This window comes from Cajanus cajan, chromosome 9, assembly GCF_000230855.2.
Source record: "Cajanus cajan strain Asha chromosome 9, NIPB_CcT2T_4, whole genome shotgun sequence".
Taxonomy (NCBI): domain Eukaryota; kingdom Viridiplantae; phylum Streptophyta; class Magnoliopsida; order Fabales; family Fabaceae; genus Cajanus; species Cajanus cajan.
Window position 1 is genome coordinate 55,545,305 of NC_138525.1, and position 23,124 is coordinate 55,568,428.

Consider the following 23,124-nt stretch of genomic DNA (forward strand, 5'->3'; position numbering starts at 1 on the left):
CATACATATAACACCAAGTACCAGAGAGTTTATTTTCTTGTATTTAAATGCAAGAAAAACATTTTTTTTCTTCACTTATAACTAGTTCGAAATTTCAATCTTATCATAACGCTGAAGTTGATGAAAATAATGGAGTTAATATAATACTTTTACAATGCCGTGAGTTTTCGTTAATAATTATTAATTGCTGATTTCATAATTAACAAATACTCCTATTTAAGAATTTATGTAACAAATATCTCAATAAATTTAACAGTTTTTATATAGGTAAATATAATATTATAAGAAAAATTGCTTAAAATAGTGTCACAAAGAAAAAAAAATTGTTTCACACTAATTAAGAAACTTAGTTTACATCATTTAATTTTGTTAATCTTATTCAAAACTAACTTATTTTTCAAAATTTCCCTTTCTTAAAACTTGATATATATTCCCTCTATTTTCTATTATAAACAAAAAATAACTAATTTTATGCATATTAAAAAAGTCATTAACTATTTGCATTAAATTTTAATACATTCATACTATTTTTCTTAAACTATTCTTGTTATAAATGTTAAAAGAAATAGTGCAATTAAAAGGTCATACATTAAAGAAGAAATATTTTAGAAAAAATATCATTAAATAAAATAAAAAGTAGTTAAATTTACTTATATTTAAAAATAAAAAAAAATATTTTTTTTTTTACTTATAACAGAGAAACATTAAAAATAGAATCTCAATTAAATGAAGGAGAACTTTGAAATGATAACATTAAATAAAATGAAATAAATTGAAATTAATAAATATGATTTTTTTTTTTTACTTTTGCTTAAAACTGGGGGAGTAAGTGTTTAAAAGGACCAAACTCATTCAAATATAAAAAGGTAAAAATAAAAAATAAGTATTTTAATGCATAAAAGATTAAAATAATTATAAAAACAAGATAAAAGACAAAAATAAAATTTAGTCTATAAAATATTTAATTATGATAACAACTCACCAAACAAAAATTTTCTTCTTCCGAGACTTTTATTGTTGTAGATCCCTCTCCCCTAATTCTTTCCATTCTATCAACGAAGAATCAATAAAAATTCTTAAATTAAAATCGACTAATTGTTTTGGATAGCACTAATTAATTTTCTTGATTTCAAAATATATCAAAACCTTGTATAAATTTCTTTAATTAGACATCCCTAAATACATGAAAACCTCTCCTACTTAGGACTGGCTTCTGCAATTCCTCCCTCCCCTTTTTCTTTATAATAATCTCCTACGGTCCTTAATTTTGGAAAAAGACTTGCATTTGCTAGAAATATATTCGAGGACTAGATAGTTCCTAAAGTAGACAATATCAGTTATACTTTTTACAATCATTTCAATAACAACTAGCCAAGTATGAATTTTTCAATAATTTCCCGTGCTATAACATAAATTTAAACTTATGTACATATCCGTACTAATTTTTTGTTTTTTTTTACATTAGTATTAATATGATGTATTGACTAAAAGGTGTGATTAATTTTTAGCAAGAATTGAATGTGTAGATAAGATAAGTATTCTCTGTTTAATATAGTTTATTTCATGTAAAATAATAATACCATCAATTATTAATCAATAATTAAATATTAAAACGCAATTACGTGTGTGGAAATCTTATACTGATCCTTGTTCATCATAAAAGGAAATAAGAAAAAAAGACTTACTGATCATTGCCGTAAGAGATACTGCATCTCAACCTTCGTTTTCTATAAACAGTACCCAAAATAATTTAACAACGTCTCTTCAAAACAATAACAAAATCAGATGAAGGAAGTAGAATATAATGGTTTATAAGTAGATTCTGAAGATTTGTTTTGCTAGTTTATTTCAGCTACATATGAACAAGTTTTGTCTTTAGTGCTCGTTTTAATTAGTTTGAAAGCGGTTCAATATTGTTTACCCCTATTTAACAAAATCATAGTTGCCAACTAGCAAACCTTATGTACCCTTTATTAAAATTATGGTTTCCATCACTGAATTATGTTTTTCTGGTCAATGAACTGTGATTGTCAATGTCAAATTTCTCAAACGAATGTGATAATAGCCTCACTAATAAGTTAACAATTGACGCTGTTAATTAAAACGACTAATAATCAAAAATTGTTAGTAGAAATGATTTAACACCAATAATCGAGGTTTAGTATTTTCAACTTAGATATAAAATTGTGATTATAAGTACTATTTTATTCTTATAAATTAATACTGTTAAATATACATTCTTATTATAAAAAAAAAAAAGACTAATGAAATGATCTCATGTGCCCTAATCAAAACTATAACATGAGAAACACGACTAGCCAGCAGTGGTATTTCCCTGCAGAGAAGCTAAATAGTTTGCTGCCACAAATTTAGTCCACGAAAGAAGAAAATGAATAAATAGTCAGTAACATTGCATATTTACTTACATAAATAATTGGATCCTTATTATTGTCCATAATCTTGATTGATTTTTCTGAGTTTGTTTTTGCACAAGTGCCCTACGCAACTTTGACTAGAAGATATCAGTTTGATGATCGAGGGCTATCACTCTAACGAAGATGCTTTCCTTGCTGTGTCCAAAACGACAAAATGAATCATTGGGTATAGCCCAATTTAAGTGGGAAGCTTATAGATTTATTTATTTATCCTTAAGCAAGGAACATATATATATTTTTTTTCTGAAAGGTTTGCGTATGCATGTTGCAATTCCCCTACAAATCTAGTTGCCAGTGCTGCAATAAATTCTATATTTCTATTTGTAGCAATTTACTCACTTTATGTTATGGAATTCTATCTTAACATGTGACATGATATGCCTTTAATTGTGATAGGATCCTATGTGTATATATTTTTTTAATATGATCAACTCTTATGTTATTTTTATAATGAGCTTCATTTGTTTTTTAAATCAACTTTGTCTTGGTATGTCTATATATATATAAAAAATTTATATCATTTAAAAATTGAAATTAAATATAATTTATAAATTTTATTCTTTTTTAATTTAGACATTTTCTCAAAAATAGAATTATAACAGCTTAATGAATATTAAAATAAATAATACTTTGGACACGATCATTCTAAAGATATTATATTAATTATATAATTTTTAAATTTTTTAAAAATTTGAAAATTTATTTTATATATTAAAAACTTTTAATTTAATAATTAATTTTTTTAAAATTCAACATACTAATATATAATTTTACTTTTACAATAATTTGATCCCTCCTCCCTCTCTCTATATATATAACCAATTTTGTTAATATAAACCTTCAATTATAATTGATGTTAAAGAAATAAAAATAAAATTTATTAGAAACTGTATTTGTTTTAATGATAATAATAAAGCTTTATATTTTTTAAACTTTTGTTTCGTGAATAACAACATTTATCAAGAGCATTTTTCAATAAAAGAATAGCAGAGCCATGTATATTTAATTAGAATATATTATAAGAAATTATAACATTATTTTTGTGTAAATGATGTACGCTTGTCCACTGGTCAATCACAGATGATAAGTTATTTAGTTTTTTTTTTTTTACTCATACGTCATTTTTTTTTGCAGAAATATTCGTGTGGTACTTTCGGTTGCAATTCTATGAAATATTTAAAAAAAAAAATTATACATATTTTACTGCAGCAAATTTTCGTCCACAAAAGAAGAAAATGATTAATAGTTAGTAACATGTTTCTATTTATTACTTATTTATAGAATCGGATCCATAATTTGTCCATATTATTGATTGTTTTCTCTCAGTTTGTTTTGATTTTCTCCAAGTGCCTACCATGCAAATTTGACTTAAGATATCAATTTCATGCTACTTCAATTAAGATCCTTTTCTTATATCGGAAACGACAAAATGAATCGTTGTATACCCCAGTTTTTTTTTCTTGGATCCATGGACATAGTTTTCACCAATTTTAAGATAGGGTGTGAATTATCTTTATGGATTCAAAAAAACACCAAATTTATTTTTAAAAAAATTCACGTTGCACCATTTCCATTATAAGCAAACATTGTACACTTCTGTCTCCCCATATTATGAAAGAACGTTGCTAAAATCCATTTTTTCTTCCATTTGCAGCGATATATTTTTTAAAAGACTTTAATTCCTCTTAATTAGAAGGAGACATTTCTTTTTATTTATCAAAATATATTATTATGTAATAAATTTTATTAATGCTTTTATCCTTTAAAATGGTTTCTTAACATTAGATAATTATATGGGATCATGTACTAGGTGATCAAATTAAAATATTAAAAAAAAAAAACTAACATTCGATAGTCTAATTGTTGCTATTTACAATTTCAAGAGAAATTAGTTTCTAGTAAGATCAATAAATACTTTTGACAATATAGTACAAAAAAAGTCAAAAAAAAAAAAACTTTAGGAGTCAAAGAAGAACAACTTAAAAAATAAAAATCATAATTTATTGAATAATTAATTAAAAAAATTATATGGAATCGAGTAACTACATCAATCCTCAATAAGATGGTGAATTAGACATTTGTGACTAATCTAAAATCACAAAAGGCCGGTTGAAGAAGGTTCTTAAAAGATTGGTTCTAACTTGTGATGGTATCTGCTTCACTCTTTTTCTCTTTAAACCTTACTTTTTTTTTCCTCTCTATGAAATTGTGCTTCTATTTCTAATTTTCAAACCTTTTATAAATCTTTAATATTAGGCTTGTTGTACATCACTTAGACATCTAGATGATTCACTTAAACGAATCTTCGTAATTCTTCTGATGGTTATTCTCGCTTAAATAAATTAATGTTATCATATCTTATTTACTTGCAACTAAATCTCGTTCAAGCCGTGTCAGAATGACTCGTTCTAAGCAAGACTCCCTAAAACTGGTTCCTCATTTTTCTTAATTTTTTAGACTCTTCATGAAGTTTTATCTTCTCATATTCTTTTTTTGTATATTAAAAGTATCTAATAAACCACAAAAAAAATGCACGTAAAAGCTCTAATATAATTTTTATTACTTTTCTTTTTACTAGAACATGACTAAAAAAATACAAAACATGTTCGATAGTTACCTAAATTACTAATATATATATATATATATATACCCATATTTGACAATTATCTCTTTTCTCGCAATTCCATGAGATTTCACATACTGTATCTCAACAGTAATTGCGAGAAGAACAGTAGTGGGAACACCTTACACAGCCGTTTAATGTGCATGAAGCTTAACTGTGAACCCATACTCTAGAAGATGTCACAACTCACAAACACGCGTGCATGGTTGTGGATAAATTTAATTCATGACTATGACTATTAGGTAGAACTGAAGTTGTCATTGATATTCTTATGGAGAAGACAATATTTGATCGATTGGTCTCATGGGAATCTCATATTCATACAACAGATATAACCACTTGCAAATAATCTCACTTTGTTTTTTCCCTAATAATACTCTTGGAGGATCAATGGACCACAACGCCAATTAATTTTGGTCCACTTATATATACAAAAGCGTTCTCCTTTGCTTATAATGTGGGAGAGTGGGTGATATAATCTAAATATATGGTACAAAAATAATAATGCCACTAGGTAGTAAACAATTTTAAAATATTCCTCGTCAATCAAATTAGAACGCATAAATTTCTAATTAAGTTATAATTAAAAGGGTTCTTTTTAATATTTTTTCCTCTTAAATAAAATATTGGTGATGATTTTATTAAAAATATTTTTATGTCGTATCCCAGTTGTGACACTTTATAGTGATTATGTTTTTAAATTTGAAATATGAAATTGTGTTATTATGGCTTATGATTTGAAATTTGGACATATGATATTTGTCATCTAGTATGTTAATAATTTTACTTCTAATGTATGGATTAAATTATGTTAATTATATTTTTTTTAAAATCTAATATAGACCATTTTAACGAGTGACCCTCTGATTTGACCATCAAATTATTTCCTAAACCTATACAATGTCTAGTTTGATTATTTTAACATTGTGTAGGATAGTTCTATGACTTAAACATCACATTAAAATTTTTATTTTATTCAATGTAAGACTTCTAATAATCAAGTTGAGTGAAACTTAATTATACCGGTCCAGATCTACAATAAGAAAAATAATGTACACACTTGATTATGCATTAATGGTATAAAATAATTTTACAAAATCAATCAATTATAAACTACTATGTACATTAAACTTGTTGAATTTTATAATAATAATAATATCTTAAAAATCATATCAATAATGATTAAACTCATCAAAAGTGATGAAAAGTCATATCAACAATGTAAAATTACTTTACATTATCAATATGTAATCATTAAACTCATAAAATAAAGTATATATTAACTATGATTTAATTAGGGACAATATATCAAAAGAGTTTAACTCATTTAATTGAGCAATTAAGTGTATATGTGGTTGTAATCTCACTAGTATAAAAGAGGTATTTTTCATTAGTGTAAAAATTAGATTTAAAATCGGAGTTTTAAAATCGGTTACAAAGTAACCGATCTTAAAAGTGACACAATGGCAATTTTGTAAATAACATAAATACTTTTAAGATCGGTTAAAATTTAACCGAGATCTTAAAAGTACTTTTAAGATCGGTTATAAAATAACCGATCTTAAAAGTGACACTTTTAAGATCGGTTATTTTATAACCGATTTTAAAAGTATCGTTAGAAATCTTTTATATTCCCCTCCATTCTCATTTTCTTTAATCTTTCTCATTTTCTAATCCAATAAGGTAAATTTCGTTGTCGTTTTCGTTTTCATTTTCGTCTTCTTGTGTCTCTTTTCGTTTTCTAATGCTTTTCTCGTCTCAATTTTCATTGTAGGTTTGATTTGGGCAAATTTTGAACCTGGAATGGCCCGTTCTGCAAGGAGAACGGGCTGTTCTCCAAGGAGTACGGGTCGTTCTGCAAGGAGAACAGGTCGTTCTTCAAGGAGAACGGGCCGTTCTCCTTGCAAAATGGGTCGCACTAAAAGTTAACTTATAAGCCTTTTGATCAGACTGGAACGGCCCATTCCAGTTTTGGAACGGGCCGTTCCAGTTTAATTTTTTTTTCCACTGCTAGCCTTTTGAGATCGGTTATAAAACAACCGATCTTAAAAGTTAACTTTTAAAATCGGCTCTTTCAAAATCGGTTACAGAACCGATTTTAAAAGTAAAAAATAATCGATTTTAAAAGTATTTTTTCCACTAGTGTTCACGTCGGTTATATTGAGCTTTTTATGTCAGAAAAAACACCGCAGGAGACGTAAATTTACGTCGACAGTGTAAAACCGACGTAAATTTACGTCGGATATTACCAAGGTCCGACGTAAAAAATTAGTAAAAAAATAAAATAAAATAACAAGTGAAAGCAAAACAGCCTGTTCTGCTTGCAGAACGACCTGTTCTCCAAGAAGAACGGCCCGTTCTCCATTCAAAACAGCCTGTTGAGAACGGGTCTTTCTGCTTGGAGAACTGGTCATTCTGCTTGGAGAACGGGCCGTTCTGCTTCATAGAACAACCAAAAAAAAAAGCCAACAGCTCATACAAATAAAACAACCAAAAAATCGAATAGAACAGATAGTCACAATAGCAATGCGAAGCAAAAAAGTGTTAACGAAACTCTGATTCATACTTGATGAGCTGCAATAGTGTGCGAATGAGTAATAAAGAGTTCACTCCACTCTGCAGAAAACAAAAAAAAACGATTCAGTAACAAAGGAGAGGGAGAGGGTTTACAGAGAAAAAAAACGAAAAATGATGAAGAGTGAATGCGCGCAGTGTGCCTCGCACTCTCTTATTCAATTTCGCGTCCTTTTTTTACGTCAGACCTGGTAGGGTCCAACGTAAAATGTCAAATCTACGTCAGACACAACATACATCTGACGTAGATTTGACATTTTACGTCAGACCATATCAGACTGACGTAAAAAAGTTCGCGAAAATTATAAAAATACTACCGTGTCTTTTTTACATCAAATTTTAGTGTTTTCGATGTAAAAGGGGTGACGTAGTAACCTTATTTTGCACTAGTGTCTCTTAGTATTGTATTTGATTAATTCATGCTAATCTAAAAAAATTAGAGACGGTGTTAAGAGGTAACTTGATATAACTTTCTGATATTAAGTTCATTGATAATAAACATCAATATGTTAGTTTATTTATTTACATTAGTTGAATACAAATATGTTGTCATTATATATAGATTTGATCATATTTTCTTTTCTTCCTTTGACCTTGATTAAATAAGTAGAAAGTATCATAATTCTTAATAAATTTTAATTATAAAGAGTGTGTTAGATAACAAACATTATTTTTATATGAATAATACACTTTTTAATATACTATTTTAAGCACATTTTTTTTATTGATTGAAGTAATTTTAAGATTTTTTTTTATTTATATGAAGTTATTTTAAGAGTAACTCTAACTTGAATTACCTATTTCATTTATTTTATATATTAAAATTTATAAATTAAATGGCTAAATATTTTAATATTATCTCAACAATCATACATGCCAAATTATAAATAAGATAGTTTTATAATAATTGACATTTACTTAAGTTTCAAAAAAGTATATTGAAGTTAACTTGAATTTATTTATAAGAGTATCAAATAATTTCAATTTCTTAATTTAAATTTTTTTATTCATCAAAATTATAATAATAATATCAAATTTTGAATTAAAGACCATGTGTACAATATCTCAATTATCTATCACTAAGTTGACTCTATTACTTATAAATAAAAATTCATACTTAATTTATATTTATTCTACTACATAAGAAATCTTAATTTAATTAACAACATGATTATATGATATCTATCTATCTATATATATTTAGCCTTAATTACATTAAATATTTGAAAAAGAAAAAAAACATTATCATTTACAATAGCTCTTTTTAGAAGTGCCAATTAATAAATGAATTAGATAATTTCTTAGAATCATAATAAATTGAATAAAAACAATTTATTAATTCATATAAATCTATTAAAAATTACTTAAATTTAAATACATCAAATCCATTTAAAGAATAAACCATAGAATTTATTCATTAACATTTTGTTCATGGATATGAAAATAATGTTTAAAAAAAAATTAAAATATTTTATTTCTCTTTCCTTTCTTTAGAAAATCATTACATTTTTATGTAATCTTTTAAAATTCACAAAAAAAAATTTATGTTAAAACAATATTTTAAAATTTCAATTTAATAAACATTTCATATTATAATTCAATGAATTTTGAAAATATAATATATGAATCACTAATTAATTATATTTTTTAAATCTAATGGATAGATTGAATCCAATCTATTTTTATTATAATTAATAAATTAAATATATTTACTTATAAATAAATCATATAAATGATAGATAAATGATTTTTCTCTTCATTCCTAATTCTAACTTAAGTATTTGAATAAGTTTGTCTCGTAAAAAACACATAATAATCTCTTTTAAAAAAACACACACACATACGAAGCTAAATTATACAAACTCAAACTGCAATAAGTTTTTCTCCTTTTAGAACTCGTGATCAACTTATATTCTATACTCTAGTTGTTCAACCGCAATAAAATTGTCTCATTTGCAAACTCATGATCAACTATATTTAAATTCTATGGTATTTGCCACTTGAATTTTATATTCATTGTTTATTAGAGTGAAAAGCAATAGCCCGGCATGATTCAATGTTTCTGTCAACATTAGTCTGCTGCCATTGACGTTGATTCTTAAACAAGGACACAAGTTCTTATATCAGCAAACTGTCCTATGATCAAAACGACAAAAACCGATTACAAACATGTTTTGTCGACACAAGGCCTAAGCATGTGTCACAAAGTCACCAATAATAACCTTCACAAACATAAGCTAACTCTTATTAATTTGGTTTCGTTCTTTGCTAAATCAACTATACTTCGGTTGGGCCAAAGAATTATGGGCATATAATGTTTACTTAAGCTCAAAACAATGGCTCAACCCAAGAAAAAAAATAAAATAAATCAAATGGAGTAATATGATGATATATATATGCTTAATTTGGTTACTTTCATATCATAATATTATTAATAGTATTATAATTCAGTACAAAATAGGGTGGCATTAAGCACTTATATCTAAGTTAAAAGTTATGTTTTTTTTTTGGGAATCAAACGCTATATCTTATTTCTAAATTTGAATTTATTATCAAACACTAATCATTATATACACCGAAAGCTATATAATGCTTGTTTGATTCCTTTGTGAAACAGTTAGCCATATGCAAAATATGTTTGTTTCCATATAGTGCATTGGAAAATCTGATTTTATATATGGAAAAGTGTGATCAAGTTGTGACAATATTGAAAACAAAAAGACCCATAATGTAGCTCAATTTATTTGAAATCTTCAACAAGTTCTTAAATGATATATAGTTTATACATCCAATGGCATACAAGTATACGACTTAAGCCATGGAAAAATAAAGGAAAAGAGAGAAGGGAGTAATATATAGGGTCACTAGACTCACTACCATGACTTTGTGACGATGGAAGGGTGAAAATATTTGATGGCAAAGTGGGGTTTGCTGCTCCTTCTCGTTTTCTTGCGCAGGAAATGACTCGTGATCATTGATCAAGAAACAAAACCCCCCCTAATGCCTTTGCATTCGCCTTTTTCTGATTTCTCTCTAGGTAAGCAATATTTTACACAAATATATATATAGTTACCTCAAATGTCATTAAATAAGCACTAGTCAGAATCATTTCACATGATAATCAAGACTGCAATTAGCCAAACCTATTTATTATTATTGTAATATATATATATATATATATATATATATATATATATATATATATATATATATATATGTGTGTGTGTGTGTGTGTGTGAGTGTTTACTACTCATGATGGAGTCAAATAATTTTTTACGTAAGTATTAATTGTTTGTTATATAAAAAGAGCACTGAACGAAAAAGTAAAACATATTTAATGAAAAAAATACTTAGCATATAAAAAGTATAAAAAAAAACTAATATTTACTTTTAAATTAATTAAAATATGTAATAAAATATATTAACTATTTCTTGGCAGTAATATTATGTAATATATATATATATATATATATATATATATATATATATATATATATATATATAGTACTTGATATTAAATTGAAGGTGAATTCCAACCCTATTCATTTTTAGAATTATTTAAAGTAATGGCATACATAAACAATATATTTATTATATTAAAAATATAATTTTTATTCATATCTTTTTAATTTCTAATTATTATTAGTATTAATTATATTTTGTGATTAATGTGAAAAATAATTAAAAATTATTCAAAGATAATATTGCACTTGAAAAATAATAATTATATTATATCTTAAAATTTTAAAATAACACATAAGTAAGAATGGTTGTTTTTTTTTTTTCTCTCTTCATAATGTTAATTATATAAGGAAAATCCATATAAAATCTTGCGACTATGGGTCTTTTGGAATGAAACCACTATTTATAAATTATGATTGCTAACTAACAAATAAAGTGCTAGCAGACAAGAGTGGCAGATGGAAAAGATCAGCGGTTTTACCCTTTTGGTTGATCTTAGAATTACGAAAAATATATTGTGGGCTGTTATTAAGCTGGTATTATATTTATGAATGAACGAATGTGTGTGAGAGAGAGAGAATCAAAAACTGCTTTTGATAATACCACTTTGTGTCGGGGTGGTACGAGGAAACTGCCGCGGTTTTCTCCAACCACCTTTGCCCTATTATTTTCAGCCACATATATTTTTGTCCTGTACTCCTCGTGCTCACTTCATGTTCTTTATTTGTCTTCAAAGTTTGATTTCTTTTCCTACTTAAGTACATGTTGATCATTATTTTTTCACATGAAATATTGAAACGTGATCTCCTTTTGGACTAAAGGAAGTGATTGATCCGATTTTAATTTGCCTCAACCTCAAGCAACTCAAATGTAGTTCGAAGTTCCAATCCTTTTTACAAAATTATCGCATACATAGTAGACTGCAACTAGCAAGAAATTAACACGATGATAATAATGCAATAATATAATTTACACAAACAAAAAATCATTATATTACATGTTAAATACTTAAAGAAAAAGTTTTATCGCATATATAATAATTTTAACAGATTTAAATAAGATTGTTTTTATAGAAAATACATATAATATATATATATATATATATATATATATTATTTTCTTATAGAGAAGCCCCATTACTACTTGCTAGGGACAGAAGAAGATTAATAAACTTAGTTAAAAAAGAATAACGTAATAAAGAATTGGAAAAGAAACAAAACAAAGTGTATCTAAGGGAAGGTTTTAAGTTTCTATGTGCGGCTTGAGACCAATGGGTCTGTATAATGACAACTTACACAGCGTGTACATATATGTGTCGTTACATTAAGCTATAATATTTTTGGCTAACAACGCTAAATTCTTTCTTTTTAAGGGTTACAAATTAATGTTGATATTTAATCATTATACTAATCATAAACGACGAAAGAGGAACTAGTTCGGATATTAGATGGTTGAATCATGGATCAGTTCTTGTCGGGGAAGTTTAATTACAATTTTTTCGCCATTTGTTTAAGCGTTTGGCAGGATGTAGTTAGTTAATGCCGATTTTTATTATTTAATTATTAGAACAATTATATATATATATATATATTAAATTATATATTGATTATAGAAATTAATATTTTGTTATTTTATATTTTAACTTTGGATACGGAATGGTAAGTAATGAGTTAGGCTGCTTATTTGGAGCACAATGAGAGGTCACTAGTTCTCATTATTATTTAACCTCACGATAAAAGTTGCTACTCATTACATTTGATGTGCGAGTGTGGGAAAATTCTGGTCATTAATTAGATAGATATAAAAATTCTAGTCATTATTTTTCTATGACATTGTATTGAAATTGTGAAAAATGGCTAAATATCATGGGTGAAACCCGAGAGAGAAGGAATCACTACATTAATGTGTTTTTAGTAATAAAAGAAAAATGTTAAATTATGATTAAAAGTTACTCATATCTACTTTTGTGACAATGTATTTTATAGTTCATGTCTACAACGACTTTTTTAAGGTTGTGCGTGGCTTAGGAGAAACTCATTTAAAATTATAAATCTAGGGTTTGAAAGAATAAGGGCACACTTCAAATGTATATCGTATATTTTAGAAAAATTGAAGAGAATAAAATGATTATCATTAATCATCATGGAGTTCTTGAAAGTATCTCTCTATTTTTTTTGTACAGTCTCATTAGTTATGAGCAACTCATTGATCTATTATTGAAAATTAACGTTGTTATCATACTTCATGTAATTCTTCTTATTTTTATTTATTAATGTTTTTATTTCATTAATTATTATTCTTTTTTCTTTAAATATGTATTTTGGTTTTACTGTCCTCTGCAAGATCTCATAGATTTACTTAAGGTTAGAAATTTTTTTTAAAACTATGATATGGGAAATTACACTAATAACATTTATTATTAAGAATATGACAAGTCTTATAATAAGTCAACATTTTAGACCTGTGATTTTCATACGGGTTGTTTAACAAATCTCACAAAAGAATTGAGACTTTTCTTTAAAAATCTATAATTTCTCACTTAAGAAATTAGAATTAAAATATTTTTGTTGATTGTTGAATTAACTTGATAATTATTGAAATTGAATAATAATTAAGAAAGATACACTTAAGGTATTGGAAAAATAATTCAAATTTCAAATAAATTGAGTGAGTAAAAGTTAAAAAAAAAAAAGAAATTAATAATATTTAAAATATTTTTTTGATTTACATATTTTTATAAATTTGTTTAATATCTATTAGGAATTTGTTTTCGTTTTTTAATTAGAAAAATTATTGTATTCAAATTTTGTTCTATCTATATATATAAAGCCAAAAAATAAAACTACAATATGTTTCGTTTAAGATCTTTAGACATGTAGGTAAACTTATTGTGTGAGAAAAAGTATCTTATCATAAAAAAATTAATGAAATCAATCTATAATATCTTTTCTTATAAATTTTCAATTATTTTTCCAATTTTTTATTATTTTAATTTCCTAAAATTACATTCTTTATCTTTATTACATTTTTAAATAATTATTCTTATTTCTTTAATTAATATTAAATTAAATTACTTAATCATATCACAATACTTAAACTTCTATTTATTTTATTATTTACACTTCTCAAAACTTTAACCCTATTCATACTTATGGGATTTTAAGGGAGAATGTAATAATAATAAGGCTATATATCTATTTGGTATATTTGATCGCGATGTTTTTTTTTTTTTTTATCAGCCAATAAATATTTGTATTTATATATAGAGGTACAAGGGGTACCAAAACCCATATATATAGTATAAATAGAATATTATAATATTCTTGTGTTAAAACTAATTTGAGTTTGTGTTCTCAAATTATATTTGATCGCGATATGTTTCATTTATGTAGGCTAAGGTGAGTAAAATCTTTGATTATGTTGTTTATTAATGTTTAAAATTTATGTTTTGCATTATATATAGGGGTATTATTATTAGGCCTAACTCAAGTCGTTAGCCATATTATGATTGCAAGCTACATTTTTTTAATACTAAAATATATTCAAAGTTGTTCCCAATATCGAGCATTGATCAATAACGTTGCAATCGTGAGGAAAAAGGATAAAAGTGATCGCAATCTAATAGTATAAAATTATAGTTCATTGCCCATTAAACTGTAGTATAATAATGCTTGCAAGAAAAGAATACATACGTCAAGAACTCAAAGTTATAGGAATAAAATTTAATTATTTAAAGACTTTGATGTACCAACAATCGGATACAAGCATACAGTCTTTGAAAGTTGCAAGGCTATAGATGAGAACTTTGGTTATATGATCATATATGATTTACTTGGTCAAGTTTTTCCAAAATTTGATTTATGGGTTTATTTCTCAAGATATTCCATGTAATATCTAAAAATTAATTTATACTAATAAATTATAATTTTTATTAGTTAAATATTATTTTAACACTATAAAAATTGATGTTGGGAATATTATTATGTCTATTTGAAATTTTAAGACTTGAGATTCTATCGGCAAAAAGAAGATTATATATGAAAAAGAAAATGTTGTGATCTTTCTTTCTTTAACTCTCTTAACCCCTCCCTTCACCAAAAAGAAAAACTCTCAAAGCCCTATATGACATAACAAAAATAGCAAAGAAATTGGATGGAAGAAGAAAAAATATATTAAAATAAAATAAAATTAAAAAATTGTTTGATTGGTATGAATTGTATCAAGTGAGAAATAAAAAAATATGAGTCACACACATTTTTATTTCCACCTTGATATACACATAAATAATGTGGAAAAATTATTGTCATCACATTTATTAACGACTTTTTACTAATAATTTTGGGGAAGAAAAAAGTATTAATTTGTTAAATAAAAGTTTTATTCCATTAAGTTGTCTTACAAAAATACTTACGAAATCGATTATTCGATTGAATATTTAAAACTTTATATAATTTTTTACTTTTTATATACTTTAAAATTTTTTAATTGATTAAGTAATTTTTTTTATTAAAATACATTTTCTTTTGAAAAGTTTATTGGAAACTTTCAATTCAATACAAATGGCTTTATTCGATTAAAGTTTCAAAATTTTGTATAATTTTTTAATTGTTTTATGTACTTTAAATTTATTTACTTAATTTAAATTTATTATTTTAATTAATTTTAATATAAAAAATAGTACTTCAAAATTATTTATTTACTTTTAATTAGTTATTTATTTAATTTTAAAAGATTATTTATTTAGTTATATAATTTTTATTTAACTGATTAAAATAAAAAATTAATTTAAAAATATATTTTATTTTTTATTTTTTTACTATATTGATTTTTTTCTCCCTCTTTTTAAGTATTCTTTATCTTTTAACTATTTCTTTTTATCTTACTAAACATACATAATATTATTTCTCACATATTTTTCACTTATTCCTCTTCAATCAAATAATCAAATTTTTACTTTTTTTTTATTTATTTCCACTCACCTATATCTTTCTTTTCTATTTCTTGCACTTTCTTGTTTATTTCTTTCTTCTATATTAAATTAAGCATATAAAAGAAGGTAAAATGAAGACTTAATATTTAGTACTCTATTATTATTGAACTCTTAAATCTGTTGAAGTACTCAATGATTGATTTCGTTGCTTAATCATTTGGTTCATACTTCATAGAAAAGACATCACAACCGAGCATAGAGAAAACGTCATATCTATCAAATTTCAAACTTTAAAGTCGAAACCATGATACAAAGACAAATAGAGTCCAACAGTACACCCATTCAATTTTTTTTCTTTCAATTATTTATTTTCAGAATTTTGATCGTATCTACCCTTAGAATTTAATAAATATTGTTCAACATTATTTCATTGTCTTTCTAAATATAAAAGAAAAACTGAGAGATATCGATCGTATTGTCTTACAGTTAATTTTGTCACCAAATGGTCTCGCTACTTTCTCTATTTTTTTAAAAAAACTTATTTCTATAATAACCATAATAAAAAGTTATAAATTTTCAAAATTTTATAAATACAAAAATTCAGCCCAATAGATATACAAATTTGTAAAAGTAGAATTATAAATTTCAGGATATAAAAGATGTAAAATTTTATGTGAAAGTTTAGATGTAATTAATTCTCGCACCACTACACAAAAAAGTTATAATTATGACAATAATCTATTGACTAATCATTCCAGCTCGTGTACATTTAAACAATAAATCGTGGCCACGTATAATAATATAAACATCCAAATATTGCTATTTAATTAATATTTAATTTTAAGTAAGGTCAGGAGTTCGAATCCTGCTTTGTGTATGCAGCCGCGTTAAATCTTGGGGCCAGCTATCCCACCCTTTGAGGTGCCTCCAATGTAACGAGGAGATTAGTCACTGCTGTCGGTCCTAGATACTCCAGCGACGAACCAAAAAAAGTGAGGAATACAACACCTGCAGGTCTGTGGGCTTTGGATAGAGAAAGGGATCCCAAATTCTCCAATGGGGCCACAAGCAGAGTTAAGCAAAGGAGAATGAAAAATATAACCTAGAATAGTGTGAGCAATATATTTCACATACTTTTATTATAGCCCTAAAATTTTTTAAAAAAATATAAAAATTTATAAATCTCACTTTTTAATAAAATTTATTTATAATTGTATAGCTTTAATAAATTTTAACTAATAAAGAGCGTTGTTGGTTTTCCTTAATGGAAAAAATAGAACTATGCTATCTTTTAATTAATTCATTTAATTCTTCGCCTTCGAGTTTTATACCTTATTTTATACTTATTTATTTATTTATTATTTTTGGTAGGATTTACTTACATTTTCGTGTAGTGGATTAGTGGACTGAAATGATTGATTAAGTGGATTATGCACTTTATTTGTCATTCTTTTCGCATATATCAATAGAATGTGGCATATAAGAAAAAGACGGTTACGATGCAAATATGATATATTTTGTTACATTATCTTTACACTACATAATGATAAAATTAAAAAATACATATTTTAAAATGTACTCTTTCTCTATCAAATTTAGTTTGTCATATATCAACTACAAAAAGAATTATCATATAATTCATATAATATTTATTAATAGAAACAATTTTTACCTACTTTTATAGATATAATATATGTTGATATATTATTAAAAGTTATAAATATAAACTATAGTAATTCAAAATATTAATTAATTAGACTCTATTTAAAATCAACATTAAAATTATATATAAATATATGTTAAATATATTTATATTTATACATATTATATCTATAATAATATATTTTAATATACAACTATATATAACATTTTTTTAGTGAATATGTAAACAACAAATGATTATGTTATACAAATCTCAAAGTTTACATATATATATATATATAGTCTACATGAAGAATATGTACCCCATCCCTCTGCTAGAAGGCTACCACCGTATAACTTAATTTATATATACTAAAGAAAATGCCATTATATATTTCTTTTGTAGACTAGCTTGTTTGATACATATCAATAGCATGTTCTAAGATTCTTCACAGAATGATCAATAATAACTAATGACTTATTACTTGAGTAGCGTTTCCATAAGTTATTTTTTCTTTTATTCGTGAGATTGATCCTTTTTAAGTGAAGGGTGCATTTTAGAGCTCAAAACTACATATAATTTCATTGAAAAATCAATAATTAAAATTTAAATAATTTTATAGTAATTTATTATACATATGAATATATATTTTATCACAATTTTAATAATTGATTTTCATAACTTATATTTTTCAAAATACATTCCCTTAATCTTAATTAACCATGGTCGACTTTTGTGATTGACAATGAGATTAACCTTACTATTCACTAACCCTTCGTCAAGGGACAATTAAGAACCAACTTTGTTTTTCTTCCTTTTTTTTTTTTTGGTTGACAAGCTTCAATTTTTAAGACTTATGAAAATTTGAAATTGTAAGTATTCCAATTTAGACGAGTGGTCTTTTATATCATAATAATGTGTATGTTTAATTATCACAAAATAATGGCAAAGTTCTCTCATCAAGTATTTTGAAACTTTCCAACACACTTATTACATTAAGAACTAAACATCGTGAAGTTTCTAAAATTAAATATTTATAGATGATGTGATAATGGGAGGTCTAATAAATTTAACAACTATTGATAATTACTAGAATAAATTCTCATACCATTTTAAGAAAAAAGATTAGAACCTAATCTAATTTTACAAAATCAATTTGTAAATTACTTTACAAAATAACTCGTACTAGTTGATCAACGTGTAATTTATACATATAATCTACGCGCAATTTAAAATATCAACTTGCAAGTTGCGAATCAAGTGGCCATCATGTATTGTGGATTATTGCTAGGCTTATAGGTTACTAACATAGAAGCTACGAGTAAAACAGGTACGTGGACCTTGCGTTATGTATGCATACAATGTATATATGAAGCTCATTTATTTCGCGACTTGAAAGTTAGTTTTCATAACCCCACCAGCCAATAAAAGCCGCTATTGTATTACGACAACTATGATAACAGCAATAATGAATCTATCCAAAGTATAATCATGTGGATCAAGATCAAGTAATAGAGCCAAAACTAGAAGAAAGACGAATAGGGAATCCCTACATACAAACAATTTCCATACAGGAAATAGGTCAGTAGTGTGTAGAAGACAGGATAAGTCAAAAGGGGAAGCAAAAAATTGATCATGATATTTGCATATTCGTAAAGTAGCTAAAGTTCAAATACATAAGCCAAAGAAGATCCGTTTAAAAAACACTACGTGGTTGCATTCACACTACTATTATTGTATTCGTGTACGTAAAAATATTGTCATAGACATACAAAATTGTCTACAATTGCCAGGTGGGGTAAGAATGGAGATTCTAATTCTATATGCTTATAGCTTCACCCCTTTGAATAGAAAACTGAAGTTACAAAGATAATATATAGTCTAATTTATTATTTTACAAGTTTGGACAATTTGTATTGAGTATATATATTGGATAGGAGAGGTATAGAGCCATAGAGCAGAAAAGAACAAAAAAATATCACCAACCAATTTGAATTTGTGAACTAAGCCAAAGTTTGGAAGCTTATAGGGAGTGGGACCCAACTCTGTAATCTTCTTCAAGGTGTGAGAAATAGAGAGATGGAGGGTTGGTTTTTTGTTGAACTTTTAAGATGCTAAGAACCTGAGAGGGTTTTATGATGTTAACTCCAATTCCTTTCGGTTTCAGACAGGTCTGAGGGTCAAAGTTTCCCAACAATTCCAATTATATATTTAATGTGGTTTTGGTTGTAGAAATTTCGGTGAAAAAGACATAAATGGCCCCCTGAGGGGAAAAGATCTAGAGAGAGATGTAATGTGAAAAGCAGATTCCATTTCGGTTTTAGGGTATAGGTGCAAATTAATATCATATCATATAATACGTATTATAATGCATATAATAAGCAATTTGCAATAAGCTTTTTCTGTGTGCCCTTATAAATGCTTCAACTTGGTACTCTTTTCTCTCAAGGTATTTCCTAAATAATTAGCCATCACAACAGAGAAGAGAGAGAGAATGGAGCTCCACCATGATAATGATTTCTTGGAAGAATTTATGACTCTAAAACCATGGGATACCAATCCATGTTCACAAGAAAACGAGCTTTTCTCTAGTGGCTGGAGTTTTGATTATTGTTTTGATCAAAACTCTCATCATGCTTTTGCTCCAAATTCTTTATCTTGCCAAGAAGTTCCTCAAAGTTACAACAACGACTACTACACCTTCAATGAAATCTATAGTTCCTTACTTGATGAGTTTTCTGCACCACAAATTATAGATTCATCATCTTACAATACCCTTGATACTCCAACCCCTCCATTTCTGGCTCAAGAAGATTATCCGTTGTCCATGATGGAAGAAGAAGATCCGGGTTTGCTAGGGGAAGAGCTTCATTGTTTGGACCTTCAAACCACATGCAAAATGGAGCCAAACCATTCCCCTGAAATGCCAGTTTTCAACACAGATTCATGTGTGGAAAGAAAGGATAATAGGGAAAAGAAGCTTCAGGGGCAGCCTTCCAAGAACCTAATGGCAGAGAGGAGAAGAAGAAAGAGACTGAATGATAGGCTCTCCATGCTAAGATCAATTGTCCCTAAGATAAGCAAGGTATGAAGTGGGAATTAATGAGTCATTATTATTATTATGAGAACTAGATTGCAAAATCACATGTGGAACTACTATGGTTTGTGGTCATGTGTATGCAACATAAGTGCTAATTTGTTCGTTGAAAATGCTTCTCACAGATGGACAGAACAGCTATACTTGGAGACACTATTGATTATATGAAAGAGCTCTTGGAAAAGATTAACGATTTGAAACAAGAAATAGAAGTAGATTCCAACATGGCTGATATTTTCAAGGATTTAAAGTCAAAGGAAATCTTTCTGAGAAATTCCCCCAAGGTATGTGTATTTTTTGGCTTAGGATTTATTTTTGGTATAGACCATAGTTATAGTTATACTCTGACAGAGATAATACTATTCGAGTCGAGTTATAAATAAGATTATTATGAATGATAAAACTCTCTTTTTAAGTATAATACAATTGTATATTAACAATTTGAATTCAAAACCTTTAGTTTCTTAGAATTTGAGTTTCTACCTAACTTAATTTCAAAATCCAGATTTATTTATTACTTAGTATTATAACTATATCACTAGTTGATGTTAGATCTTGAATTCAACCAGTTTTCTTTACCAAGATTCTTTTGAGGTCAAATAAATCTCCATTGACGGATACCAATTGTGATTTGGTGCAGTTTGATGTGGAGAGGAGAAATGTCAACACAAGGGTAGAGATCTGCTGTGCAGGGAAGCCAGGCTTGTTGTTGTCTACAGTTAACACCTTGGAAACGTTAGGCCTTGAGATCCAACAATGCGTTATTAGCTGTTTCAATGATTTCACGGTGCAAGCTTCTTGCTCAGAGGTACATACATTAGATAGTGTTAAAATGAAAAGAGAATATACAAGTCCTATTTTATTATAGTGCATTCTAAAATTGAGATACAAAAGAACATGAGATGATGAAAAGTATGATTTGAGTTTCATTAAAGGATGGACTATTACTCTATTAGTACGATGGTTTTTTGGCACTGTCTAAAAATTCTTTGTTGTAGTTGTTGTGTTCATGCCTATATGATATTTTTGTTGAACAATTGAGTGATCAATTTTGTTATTTGATAGGAAGTGAAGCATGACACAGTTATGAGTTGCGAAGATATAAAGCAAGCACTATTCAGAAGCGCAGGATATGGAGGAAGATGTTTATGAGAATAGAGAAAAGAGGTGCAAAGCAAGTGCAATTTAGCCATAGAAGAGAGTTTTTGAGTTTCTGAATTCTGATAGTGATGTCCATTGATTTATAAACCAAAGCTGAATTTCTTTTTTCTTAATGCATGATAATAATTGATCTCTTCAGCAGGAACATTGTTGTAACATCCTTCAAATGGAAGAGAAGTCCATTAATTTATCAGGGTGATTGTCTTAACACAAAAGCCATTATATTGAATTTTCAGAATGTGATGTTGGAGATCAAGTCATATAACTTATGATTTGTTTCTTATATCATACAATATATTTCGATTTTAAATGACTATTATTTATTTATATAAAATTTATGTTTCTCATTCTTACAAAATATGCCTTTTATATGTAAAAGAAGCATATTAGTTGAGTGATTAATAAAATTAAAATTAATTGAACTAATCTTAATAGTTCATTGGTAGTATACAGTGAATATATTATAGTTTAAGAATATAGATATACATATATGGAGGGTCAAGGCAAATTAAAGTGCAACTGCAACTGCAAACATAACAAGAGAGTAAAGTTCCAGATTTTTGTCTCTATTCTTTTCACATGCCTTTTCAATTTCTCATTTTGTACAACCTCTATGTGTAAAATTATAAAGTACAGATATTTTCCTATAGAATGATGTGACAACGATTAATCTCAAATCTCAATGTACCAAATGAATAACTTGCAGTTTAATTTTGTACCGAGGAGAAGCTAAGCAAGTAAGCATCTAACGGCTTTAAATTTTTAAACCCCCTTCATTTATTATTGAATTTAATTTACATGTATCATCATTATTAGTAGAATATATATATATATATATAAATTAAACCCTAAACCCTAAATATATATATATATATATATATATATATATATATATATATATATATATATATATATATATATATGTATTTACTAAAAAGAATATACTTTATATCCTAGTTTAATTTAATGGCCATTCACTTGTATGATGAAGTATTTTTACGTTACTAATCAATTATAATTCAATATTAATATGATTTTTTAAGTTATTTAATAACATGATAATTATATACACAATAATTTGTAATTAGATGATAGTGTAAAATGAATATATAATTTATTTTCTCTTATTAGTCCTTCATCCTATTGTTAATATGTGTAAAATAATTTTACATGAATGATATATATATATATATATATATA

The 23,124-nt window shown here is 26.3% G+C and overlaps 1 protein-coding gene and 1 long non-coding RNA gene across 2 annotated transcripts; one reads left to right on the forward strand and one right to left on the reverse strand.

The window, feature by feature from the left end:
- Positions 1 to 7,400: 7,400 nt before the first annotated feature.
- LOC145952202 (uncharacterized) lies at positions 7,401 to 10,778 on the reverse strand. Its single transcript, XR_014429875.1, has 2 exons — positions 10,510 to 10,778; positions 7,401 to 7,674 (listed from the first exon to the last, which is right to left on the reverse strand). It is a non-coding gene; the product is annotated as an uncharacterized LOC145952202 (long non-coding RNA).
- A 9,319-nt stretch (positions 10,779 to 20,097) lies between these two features.
- Positions 20,098 to 22,258, forward strand: LOC109819155 (transcription factor bHLH61). The gene is made up of 4 exons (XM_020384777.3): positions 20,098 to 20,751; positions 20,889 to 21,047; positions 21,404 to 21,571; positions 21,829 to 22,258. Exons 1-4 carry the CDS (start codon positions 20,161 to 20,163, stop codon positions 21,913 to 21,915), a joined length of 1,005 nt encoding a protein of 334 aa, XP_020240366.1. The 5' UTR covers positions 20,098 to 20,160; the 3' UTR covers positions 21,916 to 22,258.
- Positions 22,259 to 23,124: the final 866 nt, after the last annotated feature.

Excerpts from the sequence above, each read along its gene's own strand:
- LOC109819155 (XM_020384777.3), top strand. The coding sequence starts at position 20,161 with ATGGAGCTCCACCATGATAATGATTTCTTGGAAGAATTTATGACTCTA. Across the intron at positions 20,752-20,888 it reads TTGTCCCTAAGATAAGCAAG|ATGGACAGAACAGCTATACT; the intron begins GTATGAAGTGGG and ends TGCTTCTCACAG. Across the intron at positions 21,572-21,828 it reads TGCAAGCTTCTTGCTCAGAG|GAAGTGAAGCATGACACAGT; the intron begins GTACATACATTA and ends GTTATTTGATAG.